The 25,369-nt window shown below is 33.1% G+C and overlaps 1 protein-coding gene across 4 annotated transcripts in view; it reads right to left on the reverse strand.

Annotated features, from left to right (window-relative positions):
- Nucleotides 1–726: 726 nt before the first annotated feature.
- Nucleotides 727–25,369, reverse strand: part of LOC148620825 (telomerase protein component 1-like) — a 62,047-nt gene continuing 37,404 nt past the window's right edge. The window contains exons 36-55 of one of the 4 annotated variants that reach the window (XR_015920963.1): nucleotides 24,540–24,689; nucleotides 24,050–24,155; nucleotides 22,789–22,908; nucleotides 21,968–22,066; nucleotides 21,599–21,743; nucleotides 20,647–20,750; nucleotides 19,486–19,646; nucleotides 17,308–17,413; nucleotides 16,446–16,571; nucleotides 15,631–15,738; nucleotides 14,897–15,050; nucleotides 13,210–13,358; nucleotides 12,135–12,346; nucleotides 11,366–11,429; nucleotides 10,226–10,497; nucleotides 8,880–9,003; nucleotides 8,272–8,451; nucleotides 7,145–7,246; nucleotides 4,058–5,569; nucleotides 727–4,022 (exon numbers count right to left, since the gene is read on the reverse strand). Coding sequence is in view for 3 of the 4 variants with exons in the window: in XM_088574649.1 (XP_088430775.1) it covers nucleotides 5,423–5,569; nucleotides 7,145–7,246; nucleotides 8,272–8,451; nucleotides 8,880–9,003; nucleotides 10,226–10,497; nucleotides 11,366–11,429; nucleotides 12,135–12,346; nucleotides 13,210–13,358; nucleotides 14,897–15,050; nucleotides 15,631–15,738; nucleotides 16,446–16,571; nucleotides 17,308–17,413; nucleotides 19,486–19,646; nucleotides 20,647–20,750; nucleotides 21,599–21,743; nucleotides 21,968–22,066; nucleotides 22,789–22,908; nucleotides 24,050–24,155; nucleotides 24,540–24,689 (2,629 nt within the window). In the remaining variant the exon portion in view is untranslated. Of the gene's footprint in view, nucleotides 5,570–7,144; nucleotides 7,247–8,271; nucleotides 8,452–8,879; nucleotides 9,004–10,225; nucleotides 10,498–11,365; nucleotides 11,430–12,134; nucleotides 12,347–13,209; nucleotides 13,359–14,896; nucleotides 15,051–15,630; nucleotides 15,739–16,445; nucleotides 16,572–17,307; nucleotides 17,414–18,407; nucleotides 18,436–18,764; nucleotides 18,947–19,485; nucleotides 19,647–20,646; nucleotides 20,751–21,598; nucleotides 21,744–21,967; nucleotides 22,067–22,788; nucleotides 22,909–24,049; nucleotides 24,156–24,539; nucleotides 24,690–25,369 lie in introns of those variants that run through there. The other 3 variants (XM_088574649.1, XM_088574652.1, XM_088574651.1) reach the window with 3 other exon arrangements.

The raw sequence follows: 25,369 nt of genomic DNA on the forward strand, positions 1-25,369 counted from the left end.
AATCTGAGAAAAAATTTCAAAATCAGACCAGAATTTAACAAGGTATCATAAGAAATCAGAATAAAAACTTTTTCTGGCCCTTTTGTGGCCCCTTATTCTTACTTGGCTCAAGTCACAAATCCAAAATCCTTTTGTGGCACTGCACATTGTAAAACAATTTCAAAAGGTTCATTCACTAATGGTCCAGTTATTGTCTGGACATCAGGAAAATGTGTGCTTCTGACCCCCCTTTTTGGTCCCTAATTTCTGAAAAGTTCAAGGCTTTACCAAAAAAACCAATCCAAGTCTGACAATTCTGGTACAGAATATAGACATTCTTATGTTTTTATTGGAGTAATAGATTTAAATTCCATGAAATGCTTGTTTTAGTCCCTTTTTGGTCCCTAATTCTAAAACAGTTGGAGCAATAACCCCCCCTCCCAAAATACCCACCTTATTTATGTGGTTTGGAACCTTTTTCTAAAATTTTATACAGATCACCCGACTAATACTCAAGTTATCACATGAAAACCAAGTGTCTACAGACAACAACATCGACAGCCCCATATCAACCTAAAAAAATTTGCAGTTGTATAAAACAGGAGGGAAAGGGGGTCTTCAAAATTCATTATATTTACACATTAATAAATAGTTAAATAGGACAACAGTATCCCATTTGGTAATTTTCTTGTTTTTTTCCAAGAAGGAGGTAGGGGAAACAATTCAGCCAAAAAAATTTAATGCAACTAAGTTTAAATTTTAATTTCAATATCTTAAATAAAAGGTAAATAACAAAATTTGAAATAAATATGGATGTAATTTCTTCAGCTTTCTAACTGAAAGATTGCTGAAATTACACAACTGGTACTCATTCAACAAAAAAATTAGAAATGGAACTAAATGAAATTAATGAATCTCTTTCTAAGACTTTCAACAACTGGCATCCACATTGCTACAAAACTTTCTTACTACCATTCATATACCTTTTTCCCTTTTTTTCCTCAGTTTCACTCTCTCATCAATTCATAACCTCTCTCTATCATACCATCCTTTCCCTCTCTTTATTCTCTGTTTTTCAACAACTTGCACTTCACTTGTAAAAAAAAGTACTATCACATAACAAAATCTCTCAAGGTGACAAAAAATGTACCAGTCAATCCTTAATAAAAAAAATCATACCCCCCCCCCTAAAAATTGGTCTAATAAATTACATTAAAATTTTGTTCAAGGGGTAAAAAAAGGTTATATTGAAAAAGAAAAAAGGGGGGACATTTTAATTACATATTACATCACTACAATAATTAAATTGTAAACAAAAATTATTTAACCTGTTGAAATTTGAAAGTCAACCTTCAAAAAAATATCCATAATTAAGATTTCATTTTGATAAAAACTGACTCTTTAATGTCAACAAGACAATTGTAATATTACCATAAAGATAGTAATATTAGCACATAAAGTTTTAAATAGTTGACTTCTTGGCTGACAAAGGAATTAAAATTATGCCTTAATGATGTAATAAGGTTATAAAAGATTGTATTACTTTACTTTCTGTCAGCATAATGAAATATTATAATTTGATATCATAATCATCTGTTTAAATTGACAAGAAACTGTTATTAAACATGTGTTTATAAATTTGACATGTTTAGAAACTTGTGGTTTAAATTCATATTAAGGACAGAGAGTTCACATAAACCTTAAAGATTCCGAATACTTTAGTAGCAGTCTTTATAAAAATCAGACAGGAGATAACTCATGCATGTTAAAAACCCACCAAATTCCATTTTATTTTTTGTTAAGACACTGTTATAGATCCTATATCCAGTCTTAGTTTTTCATTTAGGGGTTACACTTATATAGATTGTACATGAAATTAGCAATTTGCAAGAGTTTTCGTTCTTGACTGGGTTTGATTTGGTGGATTTTAGTGGGAGGTTAGAGTGTAGTTTTCTCAAAAATACAGATCTAAATACAGAAAGGACTATTGTCACGTAAAAATATAGTATATGCAGACCAAAAAAAGGCATTTTCTGATCCATGGGTTTATCACCATACCATAGGCAGTGTCTGAATTTTATATGGACTGATACTTAAGGAGAAAACTGCTTATTTATGTTTACTTATGGGTAATATATGTCCTTTTTATGTGTGAGAACTGGGTCAAGTTTATGTTGACAATAATATTTTCTTAACCACAAGTTGGACAGTAGAACATGCGTGCTGCACATGGCACGTACCAGTATGTACCACAGCACATACTAGCACGTCCCTCATGACAAGGGTAAAGTTTTCAATTTTAAAAAATATAGCAACAAACATACGACATGTATTAAGTCCACTCTAAAAACTTCTTGTATTTGGTTTAGATCTTGAGAACTATCAAACTACACTAAAATTCAGATATTGCAATAGTGATAAACATAAGTTATAAAATGAAAAACTATAAAACAGTATATAAGAAGCCTGGGAACATTTTTCTAGGTTAAATTTATAGAAACAAAGACCGAGTTTCTCGTACTATGGGCTATGAATGTTTTTACTTTAGCTAAATAAAACAGGCAGTAAACTAAGAAAGTATTTGATAAAGTTTCAAATATAGAGATTTTGTCAGTTTCTGTAATAAGGGTAGCAAAGCTTTAAATCATAATTTCACCTGTACCTTTGGATTAACTCTCATACAATTTAGACTTATTTTATATGGACTGATACTTAAGGAGAAAACTGCTTATTTATGTTTACTTATGGGTAATATATGTCCTTTTTATGTGTGAGAACTGGGTCAAGTTTATGTTGACAATAATATTTTCTTAACCACAAGTTGGACAGTAGAACATGCGTGCTGCACATGGCACGTACCAGTATGTACCACAGCACATACTAGCACGTCCCTCATGACAAGGGTAAAGTTTTCAATTTTAAAAAATATAGCAACAAACATACGACATGTATTAAGTCCACTCTAAAAACTTCTTGTATTTGGTTTAGATCTTGAGAACTATCAAACTACACTAAAATTCAGATATTGCAATAGTGATAAACATAAGTTATAAAATGAAAAACTATAAAACAGTATATAAGAAGCCTGGGAACATTTTTCTAGGTTAAATTTATAGAAACAAAGACCGAGTTTCTCGTACTATGGGCTATGAATGTTTTTACTTTAGCTAAATAAAACAGTTGGTAAACTAAGAAAGTATTTGATAAAGTTTCAAATATAGAGATTTTGTCAGTTTCTGTAATAAGGGTAGCAAAGCTTTAAATCATAATTTCACCTGTACCTTTGGATTAACTCTCATACAATTTAGACTTATCATAAATAGGACAGCCAGTGCATCTAAAAAAGTTACAAAACAGTTCAAAGTCATAATAAATTAATGTCCAAAAAATTTATGCCAAGGTCAGAAAAATCTTAAGCAGTCTTTCCAAAAATAACAGTGAGTTCAAAGTCCACATAAAAAAAAGTTACAATTAGCATAAAATTTGCATTAATTATCTCCCTTGATGAGCTATAATAAATTTGCTGAATAATCTACTTAGATGACATTAATATTCTTACCTGAATAAGGCTAAAACTATCATCTCAGTTTCTACACTAGCTTAAAGAAATTGTGTTCCAACATTTTGACGAATAACTTTTCTTAAAAAAGCTGAAGAATTTGGATATGAGTGAGACAAGATATCAGCACTCTACATATGAAAAAAAATGTGCATTTTTTTTTAAAATGTGTCCGAGTTACACATAAACTATTGAGATACATCACTGTTACTTACATGTACATGTATTATATAAAATATACAATGTTCTTTAACCCACAAATGCTAACCTAGGTGTATACATGTATGTACATATATCAAAATGGCTAACAAAAAAAAACTAACAATTTCTAATCACATACTAGTATGTACATGTTTTAAAGGCAAGAGCCATATCCTATTTTTCGAATAGCTACATCTAAACATTTTATCACAAAAATACATAAAGATAGTGACAAGTAAAATCAAATTAGAACACTAATGAACAAATAAATATAAATACAAACCTCCTAAATAAACACAAAAAAATATAAATACAAACCTCCTAAATAAACACAAATAAAGCAACAAAACCAATTAAATTCATTCTATACATCAACCATATCTTGTTGCAAAAGTGACAAAATATTCTTAATTTCCATGGTAACTCCAATCAAAGACTTGAAATTTTATGACATTGAAAACAGTTAAGAATACTTTCAGACATGTACCATAATTTATTATTCTGTTTTAAGTTTTGTGTTGCCAGGGCAAAGTTTTATGGCAAAACCAGCTGATTTGAAAATTGTCTGATGCCACTTCTACATGGTTTGGCAATGACAATTTACAAAATGTGAGGGAAAATCTGTATTATTTCTGACTATATGCATGCATATGTATACTTTATTTTTGACAAACAAAGTTTATATTCATTGAAATACTATTCAACCATATTGTTACATATCTATGGGAGAAGACTTTACAAAGCAAGTTTCATAAGTGTTTTAGCACATTTTAAGTACAGCTCTGCCTTAAAACCAGGCAGAAGCTTATAAAGGGCGATTCATGCATTTCTTAATACCAAATATTTTATTAATTTAGGGCGAGATATTGCAAAGAAATGAATATTCCTACTCAGACCTTCATTAAATTAAAAATTGTTGTGGAGATGAAAGAAAAAAATAAAACACAAAAAGTGTAGTTTTTTTCCATTTTAAATTGAATTTTGTGAAGATAAATAATATTTCAGTAAAAAATTTCAAATTATTGTAATATGCACAAGTTTTTTTTTTTTTCCAATGAATTAACAAGCTAAGCTTTCTGTAACAAGATAAGTGAATACTGTACAGTGTAACAAAATATGATATCTTATGGGATACATTTACACAAAGCCTTTGTACAAAGAGTCATTTTATAAACATGTTCTACTTTCATGGGGGTTAAATAGGATGATATTCTACACTGCATGGAGGTATAGTGATGAAATATGGGATATAAATAACCATCATTAGGTCAGAAATAAAATGACTATTTTGAAATACGGTGCTTGAAATAGATTGGTGTGATTTTTTTCCACATTACAGACATAATGCAATATAATAAAACCAATCTGTACATTGTGCTTTCAAGCAAAGAAACATTGATTTACTGTAAACATACTAATTTTCATTATTTTCACGATGGACAGAAAACTGCAGAAAATAGTATCTTTTTATGTATGTTTTTTTGGTTTTAATATATTATCGAAATATACATAATCAAAAATCATTTAACAATTTCTGAGAGTTTCAATTTTTCACAATATGTTAAAAACACTACCCAAACACATGCTTTTTAAAGTCATTAAGCAGGTTGTGTCAAATTCTTTTGTTTTGAGTTCACAACTCAAAGAATCATACTCAAAGCCATTGAGCAGTTGTGGCCAATTTTAAAATTGTGTACTACTGTTCCATGTGAGGTAATGGATGTTGCCTAATTCATCACCACAGGCAAGGGAGACAACCAGGTAGGGATCTCTTCTTGTTTTGATTATGGTCATTGATGTAATGGGTGCCGCACAGAAAAACAAACCAAGCTGAAAATTGAATAAAGAGATTAGGTAAAATACAAAGTATTTTCATCCATGATAATATGATTTAAGGCTTTGTATATGAGGACCGGAGCTATTTGTACTCTTTATACTGTGAAAGTACTTTAATTTGTGGATACCAATATTCATGGACTAAGGAAGAAACACAAGTTTGTGATTCTAGAATTTGTGGTTTTGAAGCTTCAGTTTACACATCTATGGGAATCTGCTTTTCGTCGGGAACAAATTTGTGGTTTGGAATATCCACCAAAACCACAAAAATTGGTACCTCACAAACAATAGTACTTTCACAGTAACATTTCAGTTAATAGTGTTTTCCCCAGAAATTTGTGAAGGCATGGTTATTTAAGTATTTTGAAGACACTCAACCGTCACAGTAGGTCATATTGGGGGCACCCCACCTTGACACTAGGGCAATTTATTTACTGAAACCTGCAATAAACACTTCCTCCACCCTAGTATGGTATAGTGAAAGTATCATAAATGGGTGTCAACACAACAGGAGTATATGTTAACAAACAAATTAGTAACCAATAGTTGAATTAAACTTAGACCTTGAAATTTAGGTTTGGCCACCTGGGGCAAATTGTAAAATTCATGATGAGAGCAGCATGGTGCTAGAGGATGAAGGCATGGTGCAGCGCCATGCTAATTTGGTCTAAGAAAACCTCTAAGTTTAGATTACTGATGTCATGACCAACATGATTATTCTTCCTATAACATGTTAACTGTATTAAAAGTTCAGATAATAAACATTATTTCCAAAATATGTCACTTTCGATAAAACAGAATACATGTTTCAGAGCATCTACATAAATAGGACATGGCTTACATTACATCGCTTTCATGGTTTTCAAAAGTAGGTTAAATTTTTTGTTTTTAGCAAACAGAATTCCTCACATAAAATAGCATTTAATTAATTGATTTAACATGTATGGTATTTAACCAGTACATGCAATCATGCAATAAAAGAAATTTAGACTTCAAACCAAAGTTTATGAATTAACCTAGTACAATTTAGAGCTCATACATGCTATGTGGGCTTGGACTGACATTTTCATTATGGTGGGGTGGTTGTCTCTTTGACATATACACCATACCTATTCTCATTTTATCAAATATATTAGGTAGATATTTTAGTAAAACTAGCAAAAAACTTACCTTAACCTCAAACTAGTTGCAACAGAAGAAAAATCCACAAAAAATCAAAAGCAGGAACTTAAAAATAGACTTTTTCTGTGGTTATTTAGGGTATATTTCAGTAAATTGCATACAAAATATCTTCTATTACTTTGAGGTCAAACTTTATTTTGACTGTACTAAGATCCCACCCCTATAAAATAAGGGCGGGTCCAGGTGAGGGTGTAATGGGCGTATGCCCCCCTTTTCAAAGAAAACAAACCACAATCGTAATCTGCTAAATATTGTATTGGCGATGGCAATTTATCATATTCATTCATTAAACATGTCATAATCTGGTTTCCTTTTATATCACTTCTCTTTTTACGCCTTCCCTTCATAAAATCCTGGATCCGCCCCTGTAAATCTACTTTTAATTACCTGCTTGTTGTCTGTATTCCACACCTTTAGAGTTCTGTCAGAAGATGCTGTAAAGATCAAATCATCAACCATTTCCACAGCTCTTACAGCACCTCCATGTACCTACAGTACAGTGGTTAAATTACGTGTACTAATTTTAAAATGTACACAAAAGTGTCAGTATTTCTTTTTGGGAATAAAGTTGCTTTAAAGTAACATCAGCTATCCAAAATCAGTGTTTTGAAAGCTTTGAAGAAACGTATGTGGGATTTTGAGATTCCATAATATAAAACAGTCGTACACAAAAGTGTCAGTATTTCTTTTTGGGCCTAAAGTTGCTTTAAAGTAACATCAGCTATCCAAAATCAGTGTTTTGAAAGCTTTGAAGAAATATATATGGAATTTTAAGATTCCATAAAATAAAACAGTCGATTTGTGGGGGTGTGGCCCCTTTGACCCCTTATAACTAAAGTCGAGTAAAGAAAAAAGGTATTATCTGAAATATGAGTGAAAAATGCAGACACAGATTTTCATTTGAAATCCAATAAAAAAATCTCAACATCAGACAAAAAATAAACAAGCTGTTGTCTTGACATCAGGAAATGTATGTTTTTTTGGCCCCTAACTTCTGAAAAGTTAAAGTGTTCATCCCCAAAATCAATCCCAGTCTGAGTATTGTGGTAAAAAATATTGTGAAACATATTACTGACACTCCTATGGCTACGCTTTTACTTGAGTTTTATAGTTGAATTCTATAAAATGATTGCTTCAACCTTCTTTTTGGTGCATAATTCTAAAACGGTAGGGGGTATAACTCCAAAAATCAATACCAACTTTCCTTTTGTGGTTGGAGACTTTGTTATAAAATTTTATAAAGATCAACCAACCAATACTCAAGTCATTGCACAATAACCATGTATCTATGGAGGACGATGATGACAATGCCAAGAACACCTCAGACAAAAACAGCACCATACCAATGTTCTATTGCAAATTTTTTGCAATTGCATAAAAATTTTTTAGTGTAAAATTTGTCATAACTTATGACATAACAATACTATTTTCCACAATGATCCCATAACTTACATTCTAATCTTGCATCCATGATATTTGTGAAATGAAATACTGAACTGCAGCATACAACCTACCTTGATTGTTTCTAATGATTTGTTGCCATAGGTAATCTGGCCTTTAGAATCTCCTATCACCTGTAGATTGCTGAATTGGCTCATACAATGTACCCATACTGCTTGTTGTTTGTGTAATGGAACATCCACATCAACTGTGTTGGGTATGTTGATTATATCATTCACACTCATGCTACATTTCTGTAAGAAAAGAAGTTTTTATTAACTCAGATAGAAACAATATATCAACAACCTGTGATAAATAGAAGCCGAGAAAAATGTGATGAAAACTTAGTATATTACCATATGTATGTATGCATTTACTTCTTAGAATTCCACAACAACCAAAAATTAATTCAAATAAGTTTTTATTTAAAGTTGAAAACGTTTTGCACAAATAGTCACAGGATAAAGAATGAGTACATAAATAAGAGTCAAAAGTAAACTCTAAATAATGAACTATCATCTATTTAACACACAAACTTGACTTAAATAGTTAATTTTTGTGATAAAAGGGAGACAATCCTGGTGTATTTCCCTGAATAAATAATCATGCCATCAGTAACAGTGTAAGATAACCACAATGAGGACTTTGTCCTCTATAATTTACAAAGTGTAATTATTGGTACCTTGTCCAATGAAACGTTGAGGACAACAACACTTCCGCTAGCTGTCAAAGCATACAGTGTCTTAGGCTTAGCCTCTGTCTGGTAAAGGTTAAGGACCCAGTCTGGTTTGGACAGTATTCTCTTACTATAAACAGAACAGAAAATATTAGTCAGTTAATATTGAATATCATCTACGAAATGTGCCACACATGATAATCATATAACAATTTACATATGATAGTCATGATTACCATGTGGTTCTCACAAGGTAATTTTGGGTAGGAAACATATGATAATCATATGTTTGTGAAAAACATACGATCCTGGTAAAATCATATGGGGCATATTTAGCTCTTTACAAATTATAAAAGAGTCATAGTTACCATTAGATTCATTAATAGTTAAGTGTACAATCCCCGACAAAAAATAATGTATGAATCAATATTGTACTGAAAACTTGTTTTGGAAGAGAAGCCTCAGGCACTGAGTACTCTATGGGTAGAAAAAAAAATTATTTTCTGTATTGTACACTTAGTGTATAATGTACATAGTAACCCAAACTTACATTTCCACACATAAATACAACTTATTTTAAAACAAATGAATCTAAAAATGTATAATCCCGTTTACCGTTCATATCATTAAAATACGCAAATTTCATTGCATAATCTGCTTTATAAATGATGTTTCATGGGGTCATTAAACACATTTCTTGCTATTTTTATATTAGCTATGCCTAATTAACAGACTGGTTTTATTGATCCCTGTGTATTGCCCTTTTAAAAAATATAATAAAATAACCATAACAGTGTTGGCCATTGCGGATGCTTTGATATGGATGAAATAGAATAGGAGAAACATGTAAAATGTGATTATAGAGTTGAATGTTTCATTTTAAGAGGGTGTCCATGTAGAAATCAGGCAGTTCCTATGATATGGATGGCACATGGTAAATTTTATCCCACAGAATGTTTGTTCCAATGTAATGTTTATATCATATGTATGTCAAATAGTACATAGATTTTTTTCAATCAACAATGGATGACTCAGAAGATGATTTTAAAGTTTCCTGAGAAAGCAACAAAATTTCGCTCAAAATGAAAGAGTTATCTCCCTTTTTCAATGAATTTCAGTTCTTTCTATATAATTTATTTCTTTTTGACCGTTGCAGTTAATCAAAAACCAACATTCAACTTTGAAAAAGGATGTATTAGTGATATGAAATGAATGAATTTATTTTAAACAAAATTTGTCATGTGCCACCCACTGCCTGGATTTTTGCATGGAGTTGACAGTAGCACATGTCCAAAATCTTTGACCTGTCAACATTCAATTCTTTAATGAAATAGGATGAAAAGAAATCTTACTTTGTAGTTCTGCCTGTACTACTTATTATAATCGTCACTTCACCATTCCAGTTGGCAGAGAAGAAATGATCAGAAGATGTTTGATCTTGTAGTAAACAGGTAACTGGTGTATTACTCCTCATCAAAGTTTTTACTTTCTCCACCCTTTTTATTTTCATTCCAGATTTGGTGACATTCCAACTTTTAATTTCACCATCATCACTACCAGTAATTAGAGTATTGGTGTTTCTTGTTAAATGATATAAAGCAGTATTTACCGATTTCTTTGATATCTAGAAAATGAAAAAAAAATTAGAATTTAATCAGTTCTAAATTCTTTTTATCAAAGCAGAAAAATAAAAAATGGAACTCATACCAATGGAAAGAAACAATTCACCGAAGTTTTGTGAAAATTGGTGGAATCATTTATGAGTTATTGAAGGAAGAGTGGACAAAGAATGGACAGATGGATAACAATTAAGCATATTACCTTCTGTCAAGAAAGAAATGTATATAAAAATGCAGTGATGTTAGAGGTACTTAACCTGACATCCTCATACCTGAATGCCCGTAAAGTTTAATGTGGGTTACAAACATTTATTTCAGTTCATTCAAGTCCAATCTATTAAAGTACTGTGAACAGATTAAAGTACTGTGAACAGATTAATTTTTACAGTTGCTGATTTCCATTGATTCTATCAAGTGAATATAATTACAGGTATCAATTTGGACATTTAAAGAATTCACAGTGTTGAAAGTCAAATTTTTCATGGATTGGCTGTTTTCAGGGGTTGTGGCTTTAAAATCTTGTTGTACAGAATTGGTTTTCAAATTTTGCTTCAAATATTGTTGATTAGAACATGTTAATCACAGTGAAGGATACAGAAGGAGGTCTAGGGGTTACAACCTCCTATTTTTGAATTAGCCTCTGGTTTGTGTGTATCATGTTTTGTTTTGTTTTGTTTTTTTTGGGGGGGGGCTACAGACAAACTATTAAGTGCACAACCAGCTTTCTTTTTAAATGCCTCGTTTCTTATTTGACACTCATTAAAAATGTCCTGAAAACCATAACATTAACTCTAAATGTCCTAGATATGGATCAGTAGCAAAATGTTTCACTAGTATTTTTGTTTTTTTTTTAATTTTCACTTTTATTTTTACCTGGATAGATCTTTCACAAACAAAGCCAGTAAAATCCAAACTCCAGAACATCAATACACCATCCCTGAAAATAAAATATTTCAGTATGAATATTAGCATTACAGGAAATATTCCCTTGTTTTTTTCCATGACAGATTTAGATTAATAGGCTCTTACTATTAGCTGTGAATCTTAATATTGCCTAACAATCCAGGTATAAGAATAAGGTTTATTTGTATACCCTGTACTGGTAAATAGTAAGGACACCTAAACCATTCAATGAACATTACTTTTTAGAAGGTAGAATTTTAGGTATTGTTTGTATATATCCATGTATGCCGACCGTTAATATTCGATCAATGTACATGCACGGGGGTGGTTCCAGGATTTTATAAAGGGGAGGCGTATTTATTAGAATCAGTATAAATCAGATTATAACATGTTTAATGAATGAATATGTAAATTGACATATTCAATACAATATTCAGCAGATTCCTATAATTTTTTTTTCTTTGAAAAAGGGGGGCATACGCCCACCACACCCTCACCTGTACCTGCCCCTGATGCTCCAAGTACAAGAAAAAGTAATGGGAGTTACTTTGATGATTACACTCACAATATTTCTAGTTTTATTCTTTCTAAGTCTTTCTAAGTTGTATGTAAACAAATAGTAAATGAAGTTACATGTACTTTCCTTTACCAAATAAACCTTCTATTTCATGTTATGAAAGTGTTAGATAAAGCAAACTTTCAACATTAAATGATTAAAAATTGGCCTCCTGCCTCTAACCTGCTGCCTGTTATGAGTCCATCACCATTTTCAATACACTGTACAAAAGTAACAGATCCATTGTGTCCTGTCTCAGCTGTCTCTGTAGACAGATGTGGCGCCCACAATCGGACAGATTTATCCAGAGAACTGGTACACAGTTTACCCTGTGCATCTGATGCTACGCTCAACACTCTGTCATCATGACCAGTCATATTGGCTAGTTCATGAGCCTGAAAATGAAAAAAAAAAAACAAACATAAAAGTAAGAGGAGTAATTGATGGTAGTATCTCACTGCAAGAAATAATAGATATTCTTAGTATTCTCACTAATATCTGAACATCTCTGTACAATTCTAAGGATAAATTCATTTAATACATCCCCACTACTTTTATAGTTTGCTAAAATTCAATTTGAATCATCCATTTATCTTAAGCAAAATTATAGTAAACTTGAAAGTCATCTGTTTTTAGTATCAGAAAAAACAAAAGCTATCATCATACATATAACTGGCCACCACCACAATCTCACCCCTTTGCCAATTTTTATATATACCATTACATTCCCTACCATCATGCTAAATGACCAAAATTCATTTAACCTTTAAAATAGAGCCATCATCAATGACCAAAATCATTTAACCTTTAAAATAGAGCCATCATCAATGACCAAAATCATTTAACCTTTAAAATAGAGCCATCATCAATGACCAAACTCATTTACCTCTAAAGATTGTCAGCTTCTGACAAAGCCATCATCAAATATCATTCCCTGCCCCCTTGCCCACTGAACATACTCAGTTTACCCATAAGGTTGCTCGATTTTGAGAGGACCATCATAACATTTTCCAGCCATTGCCAAATGATAACATCTACTTTCACCTTTAAAACTGCCAGATTTTGGCATCATACAACAATCCCTTCCCATTACCTAACAACCAAACCTATTTAACTCCAAAGATGCCCAACATCATAACATTCACAAGACCTTGGCAAATAGTTATACTCATTTTTATCTCCAAAGGTTGCCAGATTTCAACAGAGCCATCATCATAACATTCCCAAGACATTGGCAAATAGTAACACTCATTTTTACCTGTAAAGGTTGCCAGATTCTGACAGAGCCATCATCACTACAGCTTGCTACCACAACATTCTCCATCTTGACATTAGGTTTCCTATTTTTCTTTGCCTTTCCTTTCACTTCAGCAGCATCAACCACAGTAGCCCAGGAGGTATCCATTGCTATAAATATGATTTATGAATTAATAATCAGATAACTAAGAAAGTGTATGTCACTATCAAAATGCTAGTCAGGACATTTTCATGAAAGAAAATAAAAGAATTTAAAAACCATCTCATTTTTCCAAAACATCCCATTTTAACACATTAATGAGTATCTCTGCCATTTAGAAGAAAAGAACATGATTGAAAAATAGCACCATAAGAATGGATGTATGGTAATACATGTATAGAAAATGCTTATTTTAGAATATGCATTAGAGATATAAATAAAATGCTCTACAGTGTGCAGCTTGAAATGACAAGGCAGTATCCAGAATAGTTGCAGAAAGTATTGACAGTACATTAAACCACAAATACATCTCTCCATTTTGAATGTGATTTTATGATCCTGTAATAGTGACACTACAAATAGTTATGTACCGAAAAAAAAAAAGATTATGCTGACTTGATTAAAAACAGCAAAATACTAAAAAACTGTTGCTGATTTCACAAAAAAATTTTCATAAAATTAGTTGTGATATCACAATACTACTTTCTACTATGACATCACAACTTATGACCAGCTTTACACTTGTGAATATTGGTGAAATTAACCACAGATAATTAAGCTCACTAACCTTACCCAGCGAATGAGTAAACAACACTAGAAAATAATACTGTAAAACAATTTATTTTCCCCAGAATCTTTATTGCACATATAAGGATATTAATTCTATTTCACTGCTTTTTATTTTCATCACTTACACTCTGTGTAACCTCTATTCTATAAATAAGGGACATATTCATGCAGGGCTGCCAAGCTGTTAAGACACAAATGCCTGAGATTTGGCAAAAGCTTGATGGATTAAAGGCAAAGAAACAATAAAATAAAAGTAAAACGCTTCATATTCAGCTTCATAATATGAGTCTCACGTAAAATGTGTGAGAGTAAGCACTATTATTCATGCTATTTTATATTCACAATCATTACTTGCTGGCAAAAGTTAGCTGATTTACCATATTCATTTCAAGACCAAAACAATATTGCAAAGGGCAGAATTGATTTATGTAAATTATACATATTTATTTGAGGTATGCGCAGTAATTTATTGTACCATTAGGTTATAATTGTGCCTGCAGTCAATAATGGGAAATTCTGTTTAGCTGGTACTATAAAAGATGAAGGTGTTTATCAAGGTTTGGGCAGTAACCATACTTGCACACAGTTTAATATTTATTTTTTGTTTGAAAATGAAGATTTTGTACCTCTTAACATGTTTGTAATGCAATTTATTTTGTATTTTGTAGATAATGGTGTCACTGGACATATTACGGATTAGATTGTTTATTTTATATACAAAAATGGTCACTGTGCCTAACAGTATACAAACATTTTTTTGTTAATTTTCTGTGGCTTCTGTTTGCACATAACTGAATGTGCTGAGTTATGTGGGTTATATTCAATATTATAAGTATTTTGCACATAAATAATTTGTTTGTTTGAACAGATTGAATTTCGAACATATTGGTGTAAATCATTGAGCATGGCATGTACCCACCTTCATCCTCCACTGGAGCCTCATTAATAGCACTGACAATCATATCACATCCTGTGACTCTCTGGGTATGTCCATATAAGGTGGTGATCTCTGTTCCCTTCTGTGACCATACTTTCACCAGTCCATCACTACTACATGATACTACACAACCATACTATGAAAAAAACAGTGAATGTTTCCAAATAATATGTTCCCCAAGGGAAATAAATTGTAGAGAAAATCCAAAATGGGGAAATAGAAATAACTATAAGACTTTAGAGTTGAGATGATTAACTTACCGGTACATATATCCCTGGAAGCATGTCAGATTTTAGCTGTCTTGTATTATGACATTAATTGTGTGTTTTCTGAAAAAAAACTTTTTAAATCCAAAAATGGCAAAGCACTGTTTGAGCATTTGCCTTGTTATGCATAGTATCAATGATCAATCAAATTTTTATGTATGGTGGCTGTTACTTTTTGATATTTTTTGAATTTTAGAAATGAAATCTATAAAGGAGGCAGACCTAGGGTGAGGGATACAACTCTTACAAATACTTGGAACGTTTGTATTCAGCATTTTACATCAATCATATGTAAACATCACAGTCACTTGGACTGATTTCAGTCTGTTTCAAAGGACAACTTGAAAGGCTTTGGTGAAATTGAATATGATACAAACATATCACTGATCTCAAGAGTTATGTCCCTTACCCTAGGTCTACCTCCTTAATATGAACTAAATAACTACATACACTATAAGCCATAGCATTAATCCCAGACATATGTCCTGTCAGAGTAAATTTCTCTGTCCCAGTAGAAACATCCCAAACCTTTAGATTAAAGTCAACTGATGAAGTCACCTGTAAACAGTATAAATGATGGTTAATTTTATGTTTCAAGCATGATCACTTTTTGATAAGAAGTTCAAGTATTTTTTCCAACAAATTTATATAGTTACTTAGTGGTTGTGTCATGGACATTCCCCTACATCTTTACTTCACAATATTAACCAGATTTTCTTGCATTCTTGGCACAAATCAAAACTATTTATACTTGAAAATTTACATGACTAAATCGCCAATATTTATAATTAGAGATGACAAAATTCTCATAACGATTATACATGTACATACAAATTTAACCTACCATACTAGAACTACTGAAGATCTGATAAAACTCTGACAGGAAGTGATCTGCTGGCCAAATCATGTGGTGCTAATATGGAAGTTTAAAATATAAGACAACTAGGTCCAGAGACGAATTGTCCTAAGTCTATCAGGAACAAAGATGTCATCTTATTATACGTGACATTTCTATAGATTTGGCCTCCCTAGCTTATAAGTTTGTCCTCCTATAGGTTACATGTGCCAGAAGCAGAACCAGGATTTACAAGTAGGGGTGGAAACAGAAATAAAGGCATAGAGAAGTGGGGCAATAAATTGTTTGGGTAGAATTACAAGATTTCATGCCTAATTTTTTTTCCAGTTTTAAAAGGAGGGTGTAAAATGGGCCCAACCCCTATGAATCTGTGTCAGTGTCCCAAGTGTATTGATATTCATATACTTACTATAAAATCAGCAATGTTTGACCACTGGCAACCTGTTATCCAGTCCTTGTGGCAGTCATTGAGAACTTGGACAATCGTAGCCTCCAGACCCTTATTAACACCATCAACAAGATAGATTCTAACACTCTGGAAAGATAATAAGATTCTCTCTTTGCAGTTCTTACAATAAGAAAGATAATATTTGAGGTTGTCATTGTAATCAGTATTGTAAAATTAGTATTTCCTGCAGAAGACTGATGAAGGCTTGTCTTGATTAAATTGATATTTCCCATTTACCCATTTAAAACTGAGATAAATATAATAGAAAAAAAGAAGTATCAAAGAGCACCATTATCAGTCGCTAAAAACATGATAAACTAAGTATAAAATTAGAAAACGAGAAGGATAACTATGTGTAACAAATACATTCTCTTCCTTGGTTACAATACTATTTTCCTACATGAAACTTAAGTCAATAAGAGTCACTGTTAAGACCTAAGTATTCTCACATTTGAGACAAGGACATTAATATATTTCTAATACTGTGATGACAATCCAATGTTCTGGACTGAGTCTTGTTAGAGAACTTAAAATTTAACCCTTGGGTGTCTGAGATTTTACTGTAAAATTTACATGTATTGTACCCTTGGCTGACTGAGACTTTACTGTAAAGTTTACACGTATTGTACACTTGGCTGACTGAGATTTTACTGTAAAATTTACATGTATCATACCCTTGACTGACCGAGATTCTACTGTAAAGTTTACATGCATTGTACCCTTGGGTGACTGAGATTTCACTGTAAAATTAACATGTATCATATCCTTGACTGACTGAGATTTTACTGTAAAACTTACATGTTTAAATGATATATGTACTTACAGCATCTCTGCTTGCTGTAGCCAGTTGTTTCCCATCTCCACTAAAGGTACAACTTGTTACTGGACCAACATGGCCCTGTAGAGTGTCATATTGTACTACCTGGGCCCTGAAGATATAAGGTTAAACTTGTTACTAGACCAACATGGCCCTGTAGAGTGTCATATTGTACTACCTGGGCCCTGAAGATATAAGGTTAAACTTGTTACAGGACCAACATGGCCCTGTAGAGTGTCATATTGTACTACCTGGGCCCTGAAGATATAAGGTTAAACTTGTTACAGGACCAACATGGCCCTGTAGAGTGTCATATTGTACTACCTGGGCCCTGAAGATATAAGGTTAAACTTGTTACTGGACCAACATGGCCCCGTAGGGTGTCATATTGTACTACCTGGGCCCTGAAGATATAAGGTTTAACTTTTTACTGGACCAACATGGCCCTGTAGAGTGTCATATTGTACTACCTGGGCCCTGAAGATATAAATTTAAACTTGTTACTGGACCAACATGGCCCTGTAGAGTGTCATATTGTACTACCTGGGCCCTGAAGATATAAGGTTTAACTTGTTACTAGACCAACATGGCCCTGTAGAGTGTCATATTGTACTACCTGGGCCCTGAAGATAAAAGGTTAAACCTGTAACTGGACCAACATGGCCCTGTAGAGTGTCATATTGTACTACCTAGGCCCTGAAGATAAAAGGTTAAACCTGTAACTGGACCAACATGGCCCTGTAGAGTGTCATATTGTACTACCTGGGCCCTGAAGATAAAAGGTTAAACTTGTTACTGGACCAACATGGCCCTGTAGAGTGTCATATTGTACTACCTGGGCCCTGAAGATAAAAGGTTAAACTTGTTACTGGACCAACATGGCCCTGTAGAGTGTCATATTGTACTACCTGGGCCCTGAAGATATAAATTTAAACTTGTTACTGGACCAACGTGGCCCTGTAGAGTGTCATATTGAACTACCTAGGCCCTGAAGATATAAGGTTAAACTTGTTACTGGACCAACGTGGCCCTGTAGAGTGTCATATTGAACTACCTAGGCCCTGAAGATATAAGGTTAAACTTGTTACTGGACCAACGTGGCCCTGTAGAGTGTCATATTGTACTACCTGGGCCCTGAAGATATAAGGTTAAACCTGTTACTGGACCAACATGGCCCTGTAGAGTGTCATATTGTACTACCTGGGCCCTGAAGATATAAGGTTAAACCTGTTACTGGACCAACATGGCCCTGTAGAGTGTCATATTGTACTACCTGGGCCCTGAAGATATAAGGTTAAACCTGTTACTGGACCAAAATGGCCCTGTAGAGTGTCATATTGTACTACCTGGGCCCTGAAGATATAAGGTTAAACCTGTTACTGGACCAACGTGGCCCTGTAGAGTGTCATATTGTACTACCTGGGCCCTGAAGATATAAGGTTAAACTTGTTACAGGACCAACATGGCCCTGTAGAGTGTCAAATTGTACTACCTGGGCCCTGAAGATATAAGGTTAAACTTGTTACTGGACCAACATGGCCCTGTAGAGTGTCATATTGTACTACCTGGGCCCTGAAGATATAAGGTTAAACTTGTTACTGGACCAACATGGCTCCATAGAGTGTCATATGGTACCACCTGGGACCTGAAGATATAAGGTTAAAAATATATAAAGTGTAGGAACATGGGCTCTGCATGGTAATAAATTAACTGTTTTTGTCCAGTTTAAATGAAAATATAGCATGGCTGTCATAAATGTGTACCCATGATTAAAAGGGTAACCATAATGACCATTGGCAAATTCAGGGTGGGAGGAGGGTTCTGGCAAGAAAATACCCCCTTTTGTCAAAAATGTTGGTTTACTAAGGTAAATATTGACCAATATTAGCATGGGTTCTTCCTCTTTCTCCAGGAAACACTCTTTTTTCAAAATATCTGGAAATGCATCTGTACAAAAGTTATGAATAGACCCTTTTGTGCTAACTGTAGGAGAGTCGATGAGAATGTGTAGAGCTTGCTCAATATACACTTCTGTGAGGAAAATTCTTTTGTTCTACCCAAGCCCTACCTCGCGGAAGTGCACATTGAGCATGCTCACCAACTTTCTACAAAAGGGTCTAATGCTTTCAAAATTTTCTAAACTTTTCATGATTAACAGCCCAACATATTAACACAAGGACTTACTTTTTAGATGAAAAGTTTCTTTCCTTTGGAACCTGGTACAAACTACATGTAAAATCTTCAGAGCCTACAGCCAAGTACAGATCAGAACTGTCTAGACAAAGGATAGGCTTGGTGTGACTACTGATTCTGGCCCTCAATTTTCCATTTGATTCATTCATAACCTAAAATGTAATAAGAAAATAATTTAGTTGAGTTTTGATTATTGTGAAATCAATACATCATGCCCTGGCACCACAAAAGTTAAAAAATACTAAAGTCTGAGAATATTCTTAACTTCCATGGTATGCTAAATCAAATTCCTTGAAATTGATGATGTCACAAACAGTTGAGAATTTTCTCAGACATAAGTAATTTTTCAATGTGGCACTGAGTGGGTACAATCTATCCAAATTTAGCACAGAGTTTCCATGGATGATATAGAGGGTAATTATGTACATTGAAACCTGTCTGAACAAAGACATTATTTTGATTTTAAAATTGGTTTGGTTTAGTCAGTTATTGGGTTTCCTGAGGTTAAAAATGCATTTTAACTGATATGATGAACTTAAAACAAGGTCTGGTTAAGACAGGTTTTTGGACTATTCAGGATCTGGTTAAGACAGGCTTTCAGACTATTCAGGGTCTGGTTTAGACAGGTTTTTGGACTATTCAGGTTCTGGTTTAGACAGGCTTCACTGTACTTATGTAATATCACATTCTATTCATTTGTGAGGGGAAGTCACGAGATGTTGGTCATTAATAGGTCTTTGTGTCGTTTTTTTTTAATTTGTTTTTGTCATCATTCTGTCATCGTGGATATTATTACTTATGTTGTTGGGGCCTTTCTTACTTAAAGGTGTGTTTACACTTGTTGAAGACCTTATGAAGATCTCTGAAAGTATTTACTATTTGGGATTTAAGTTGTTTGTTGTGTTTTACCATATTTGTTTTTTTTTTATATTGACAAAAGACACGAAAATGAAAATGTGAAAAAAATTTGCTGCTTCAAGTGTAGAAGTGTTAATTACCATTTTGTGTTCAATTAAAATATTTGAAATGAAGTCTTTGTCTCTAGTTTAAATGCTCCATGTTCTTGTGATATTATGACATTGGTAGCAAAAATGGCAATAAAAAGTGTTGATCAGTTAATCATTATAGAGCACTATTTCAGTGGATACTTACAGACACTGTATTGTCATCAGATCCTGCCACTACCAAACCTTCTCCTATATACTTTATACATCTCACAGATGCTGTGTGGTGGTTCTGTGTAAAAATCTCCCATCCTGTATCAAAGAAATAATGCATTCAAATGCATGTTAAGGAAGTAGACATAGGGTAAGGGACATAACTCTTGAAATCAGTGATATGCTTGTATTATATTCAATTTCACCAAAGCCTATCAAGCTTTCCTTTGAAACAGAATGAAATCAGTCCAAGTTACTTTGATGTTTACATGAGATTGATGTCAATGCTGAATACAAATGTTCCAATGATATGTAAGAGTTGTGTCCCTTACCCTAGGTCTTCCTCCTTAAGTAAATATATCAGTAATGTTAAGTTTATTTAATTTAGTGTCATTCTTTATTTTGTTAAGAGAAAATATGAATAAATTTTAACATTCAGTGTCATAGTGTCAACAGCTCTTTTGACAACGTCAAACATTAAGGAGGTAGACCTAGGATAAGGAATACAACTCTTACAAATCATTGGAACTTGGACTGATTTCATTCTGTTTCAAATGAAAGCTTGATAGGCTGTAGCAAAATTGAATATGGTACAAACATATCACTGATTTCAAGAGTTATGTGCCTTACCCTAGGTCTACCTCCTTAAGCCACAATTTGACTTAAAAAAACCTTTTTTTTATGGCTTCAGAAAATTGATATATAAAGCAGAATTGCAACTATTTAAACAACAAATACTTTGGTTAACTGCAATGGAAATTTTATTTATTCATCTATGTGTTTCACAGTCTAGGACAGCATCTTCAGGATTAAGCAGAATTGTAATTAACAGAATTTGATCATTTTTCTTTCTAGATCATAAAGATGTTGCCTTATACAACCCTTAATAACATCAAATCTATAACTACCTGCAATGCCATAAACCTTAATGTGGTATCTAGACATACCTGTCATAGCATCAAAGGCCCTGATGTCACCACTATGGTAACCAACGTAAACAACATCACACTCTTTCTTCAGAGACACAGACATGGCTGCTCCATATTCATTGGCTATACACTGGACTGGTTTACCAAGGTTTCCAGACCAAACCTAGAGAGTTAGAAATAGGATTGTAAAATTATGATGTCATCACGCTCAGGTGTCACTCTTGCAATTAATCAAATGTAATATTTCTAAAAAGACCTTAACCAGCATTTTTATGAAAAATTTTCATAAATTTCAATTTTATTAGTACATTCAAAGACTATTTTTGTGCTATTTACATTCACTTCTTGGACAATACCGACCTTGACATTTGAACAAAATATACTGACCTTGATCTTATGGTCATCACTGACTGTAATAAGCTCCTTTCCTGAAGGTGAAAAGGTCAATTTGTTGATAGGTAGGGAGTGACCCTGTATGTTCCCAACCTGAAACAAGTAAAATTGGATATAAGTAACTTTCATTGACAGCATAGTTTTGATAATTTTGTGACCTATTTTACTTAAATAAGTTAGCTAAATTAAACAGTGATTTTAAAACTTGAATGTGTATACTGAAAACATTCAAACCACGAATTCAAGAATCCATGAACTTGTGTTTCTTCATTGATCCACAAAAATTGGCATCCACAAATTAAAGTACTTTAACAGTATTTTATACCTAAGTTCCATTTATTTCTAATAGTTACGGTACTTAAGCATTTAAATTACTCTGCCCAAATTAATAAGTTCTCCATCCTAAGCACATCTTTGTTGTTGTTATCAACTTCTATCCAATATTTGTTGTTACTCTGTCAAGAGGACAGAACGGAGTACTGCATATCACAGGATTTCCATTTATTAGATTTCAAGAAAACTTTAAGGCAGTAGACCTAGGGTAAGGAACATATCTCATGAAATCAGTGATATGTTTGTATCCCATTCAATTTCACTAAAGTCTTTCACGCTTTCGTTTGAAGCAGAATAAAATGAATCGAAGTTAATTAGATGCTTACATAAGATTGTAGTAAAATGGTGAATACAAATGTTCCAATGATTTTTAAGAGTTATGTCCCTTACCCTAGGTTTCCCTCCTTAATACATCTTATGAGAACAATGTCAACAATATTGAAAATGATCATGCAATACTTCCAAGCTTAGAAATCCTTTACCTGTGTTCCATTAGTGGCAGACCAAAGTTTGACATCGCCATCCAGAGAGGCAGAAGCTATGTGTCTTCCAGATGGGGAATATGCTACATCCCTAACAGAAGTTGTATGGCCTCTAAGCACCTGTAAAAGTGCAACAGAAATTGTTTTACAATAAAATTCCATAAAATATCATTACTTTTTCTTTTAACAAGATTTAAAGGTTACTACAGTCAAACCTTGTTAAGTCGAAGTCGAAGGGACCATGCAAAAATGTTATCCGAGATTCGAGTAATCCGAGGTCGAGGATAAACCGGAAATACTAGTAGTTTCATCCATGATTGTTTCTGTATTTACATCATTTGTTGTGCTTGTACACGTACATGTACTTCACTTTACACGATACTCCGTCATGTCATGCGTTTCATATCGGAAATTATTTGTATGTTTCGTATGTTGTATATGATGTATGAAATACTGAACGGCACCAAGTGTTTTAGTGAAATTTCCTTTTTATTTTTTTCTACATCAAAAAACGTCATAGTCCATAACATGCTGCTTTGTTTGATTCACAATCAGGAGTATGTCAAACCATGTGCTCTACAATACTACGATAAAATTTCAAATTCACTAGCGAAATGAATATAGTCGCTGAAATACCCTTACTATCATCTGTTTCATTAAATAGTCAGATACCATTACAATTCATCAGTATTTTTTTTTTGGAAATTTCAAAATATCAAAATATTCGATATCACTATTAGTGTAAATTCGGGCGTGTTATTAATAAAATTCATTTCTTTTAACAACAAGCGCAATTTTAAATTAATTAAATAAACAAATCAAACCATAGAGAGTGTCAACAAATTAATTTTAAAAGCCTCGCTAATTGTTGTTAACACACTTCAATCATGGTTTGTAATAAAGCAATCAGTTTTCTGACTAATTAATTGACTTCGAGACATCAGAGTTAATTAACCTCGAAGTCCTATCGAGGGGACTGATTGATTACCTCGAGTTATCCGAGGTTTCGATTCATCCGAGTTCAAGTCATCTGAGGTAAAATTGTATTGGAGTAAGGGGAGTTTCGCTGGGACTTTGTAATTAGTTCGAGTTATCTGAGATTTCGACTACTCCAAGTTCGACACATCGACTGTATATCATTTAATACATTTTCTCCAAACATGCCAAATCATATAACTTTACACAACATATTTGTAATCACTGTAATTCATTTGCCCCCCAAAGAGCCACATGTCTGGAATGAAAATTCTTATATACTCACAGCCTTCCTCTGTCTGTGGAATATGTCCCAAATCTTCAGTGTGGCATCCCAACTTCCTGTAACTATCAACTGACCCTCAGGGTGGAAATCTACACAGTTCACAGGGCTGAAAAAAATTATATGTAATATATTGAGAAAAGGTTCGCTAACGAATCACACATATTATGATGTCCACTTTCTTTTGGTTTGTCATCTTCTGACAGTGTAAATACATCGAAGACATATATCCAATATGGGAAGTAAGGGAGGTTTCGGAAAAATAAAAAAAAAATTGACTTAACAAACTTTGACTTGATCAGTAGGTTAAAAAAATTGGTTGAAAATACCTTACAATAGAAATTTCCTCACCACTTTGAACATATTTTATTTCTTTTCCAACCTCAGACACAGCTCTCATTAATATTTTGACTATAAATGTGACTTTCTGAAAGATTCCAAGATGTTCAGAAAACTGCAAGTATTTTAATTGTAAGTTATAATGTATTCATACCTTCCAACCAATAGCTCACACTGTCTGTCTCCCTTGGTAGCATTCCAGATCTTAACAGTACAATCCCAGGATGCTGATGCTATCACTTTACCAGCATGATCTGATGCACATGACTGAACTCGACGATTGTGCCCCTTCAGGACATGTACCCTGAAATTACAAACAAGAATAATCATTAACAAGATGTGAAAGACAGCACATAAATGCCTAGTACTTTCCAAGTCCCCATGTTTCAATGTGGGATTGGAAAATAAATATCAAACTGTTTCTAGTGATTTTTATTTTTTGAAAGTACTAGACATTAACTTCAAAGCCATTTACATAAACTTTCATTTTACAATTTACAACTATTAACCCTGAAGTCCAATATCTCATTTGCTTTAACTGTAATGCATTATACCCACACCTTTTATCCTTTGGAACAGTTCATGTGAGAGAATCTCCCCCATTGACACTGTCTTATGTGGGAGATTTTTATGTAAAAGCAAATTTTTGGTGTAAAAATTCAATTATTTGGTACTTTTCTCAAAAGATAGACTGTAAACCGGGAAATTTCCATGCTGTCTTTTTTTTCTACGATCAATCTACTTTCGCGCAGCTTTGAATTTGCAATTGCTCTCTGAATCATACTAGAATGTTCTTCGAAAAAAAAATCATGACAGTTTAATTTTTACGTTTCAGGTCTTACCGTGAAAATAGACAAAATAAAACTGCTGTGAAAATTTCACAGTTTACAGTAGTCATTTAAACTAAAAAACTACCACTTATCTTACATAATCTTACATAAACTTACATTAGGATATTCTTAACCTTTCATAGATTTTGTGGGA

This window comes from Perna viridis, chromosome 3 (genome assembly GCF_037379345.1).
Source record: "Perna viridis isolate PV_CMFRI_1.1 ecotype Kerala chromosome 3, ASM3737934v1, whole genome shotgun sequence".
NCBI classification, from domain to species: domain Eukaryota; kingdom Metazoa; phylum Mollusca; class Bivalvia; order Mytilida; family Mytilidae; genus Perna; species Perna viridis.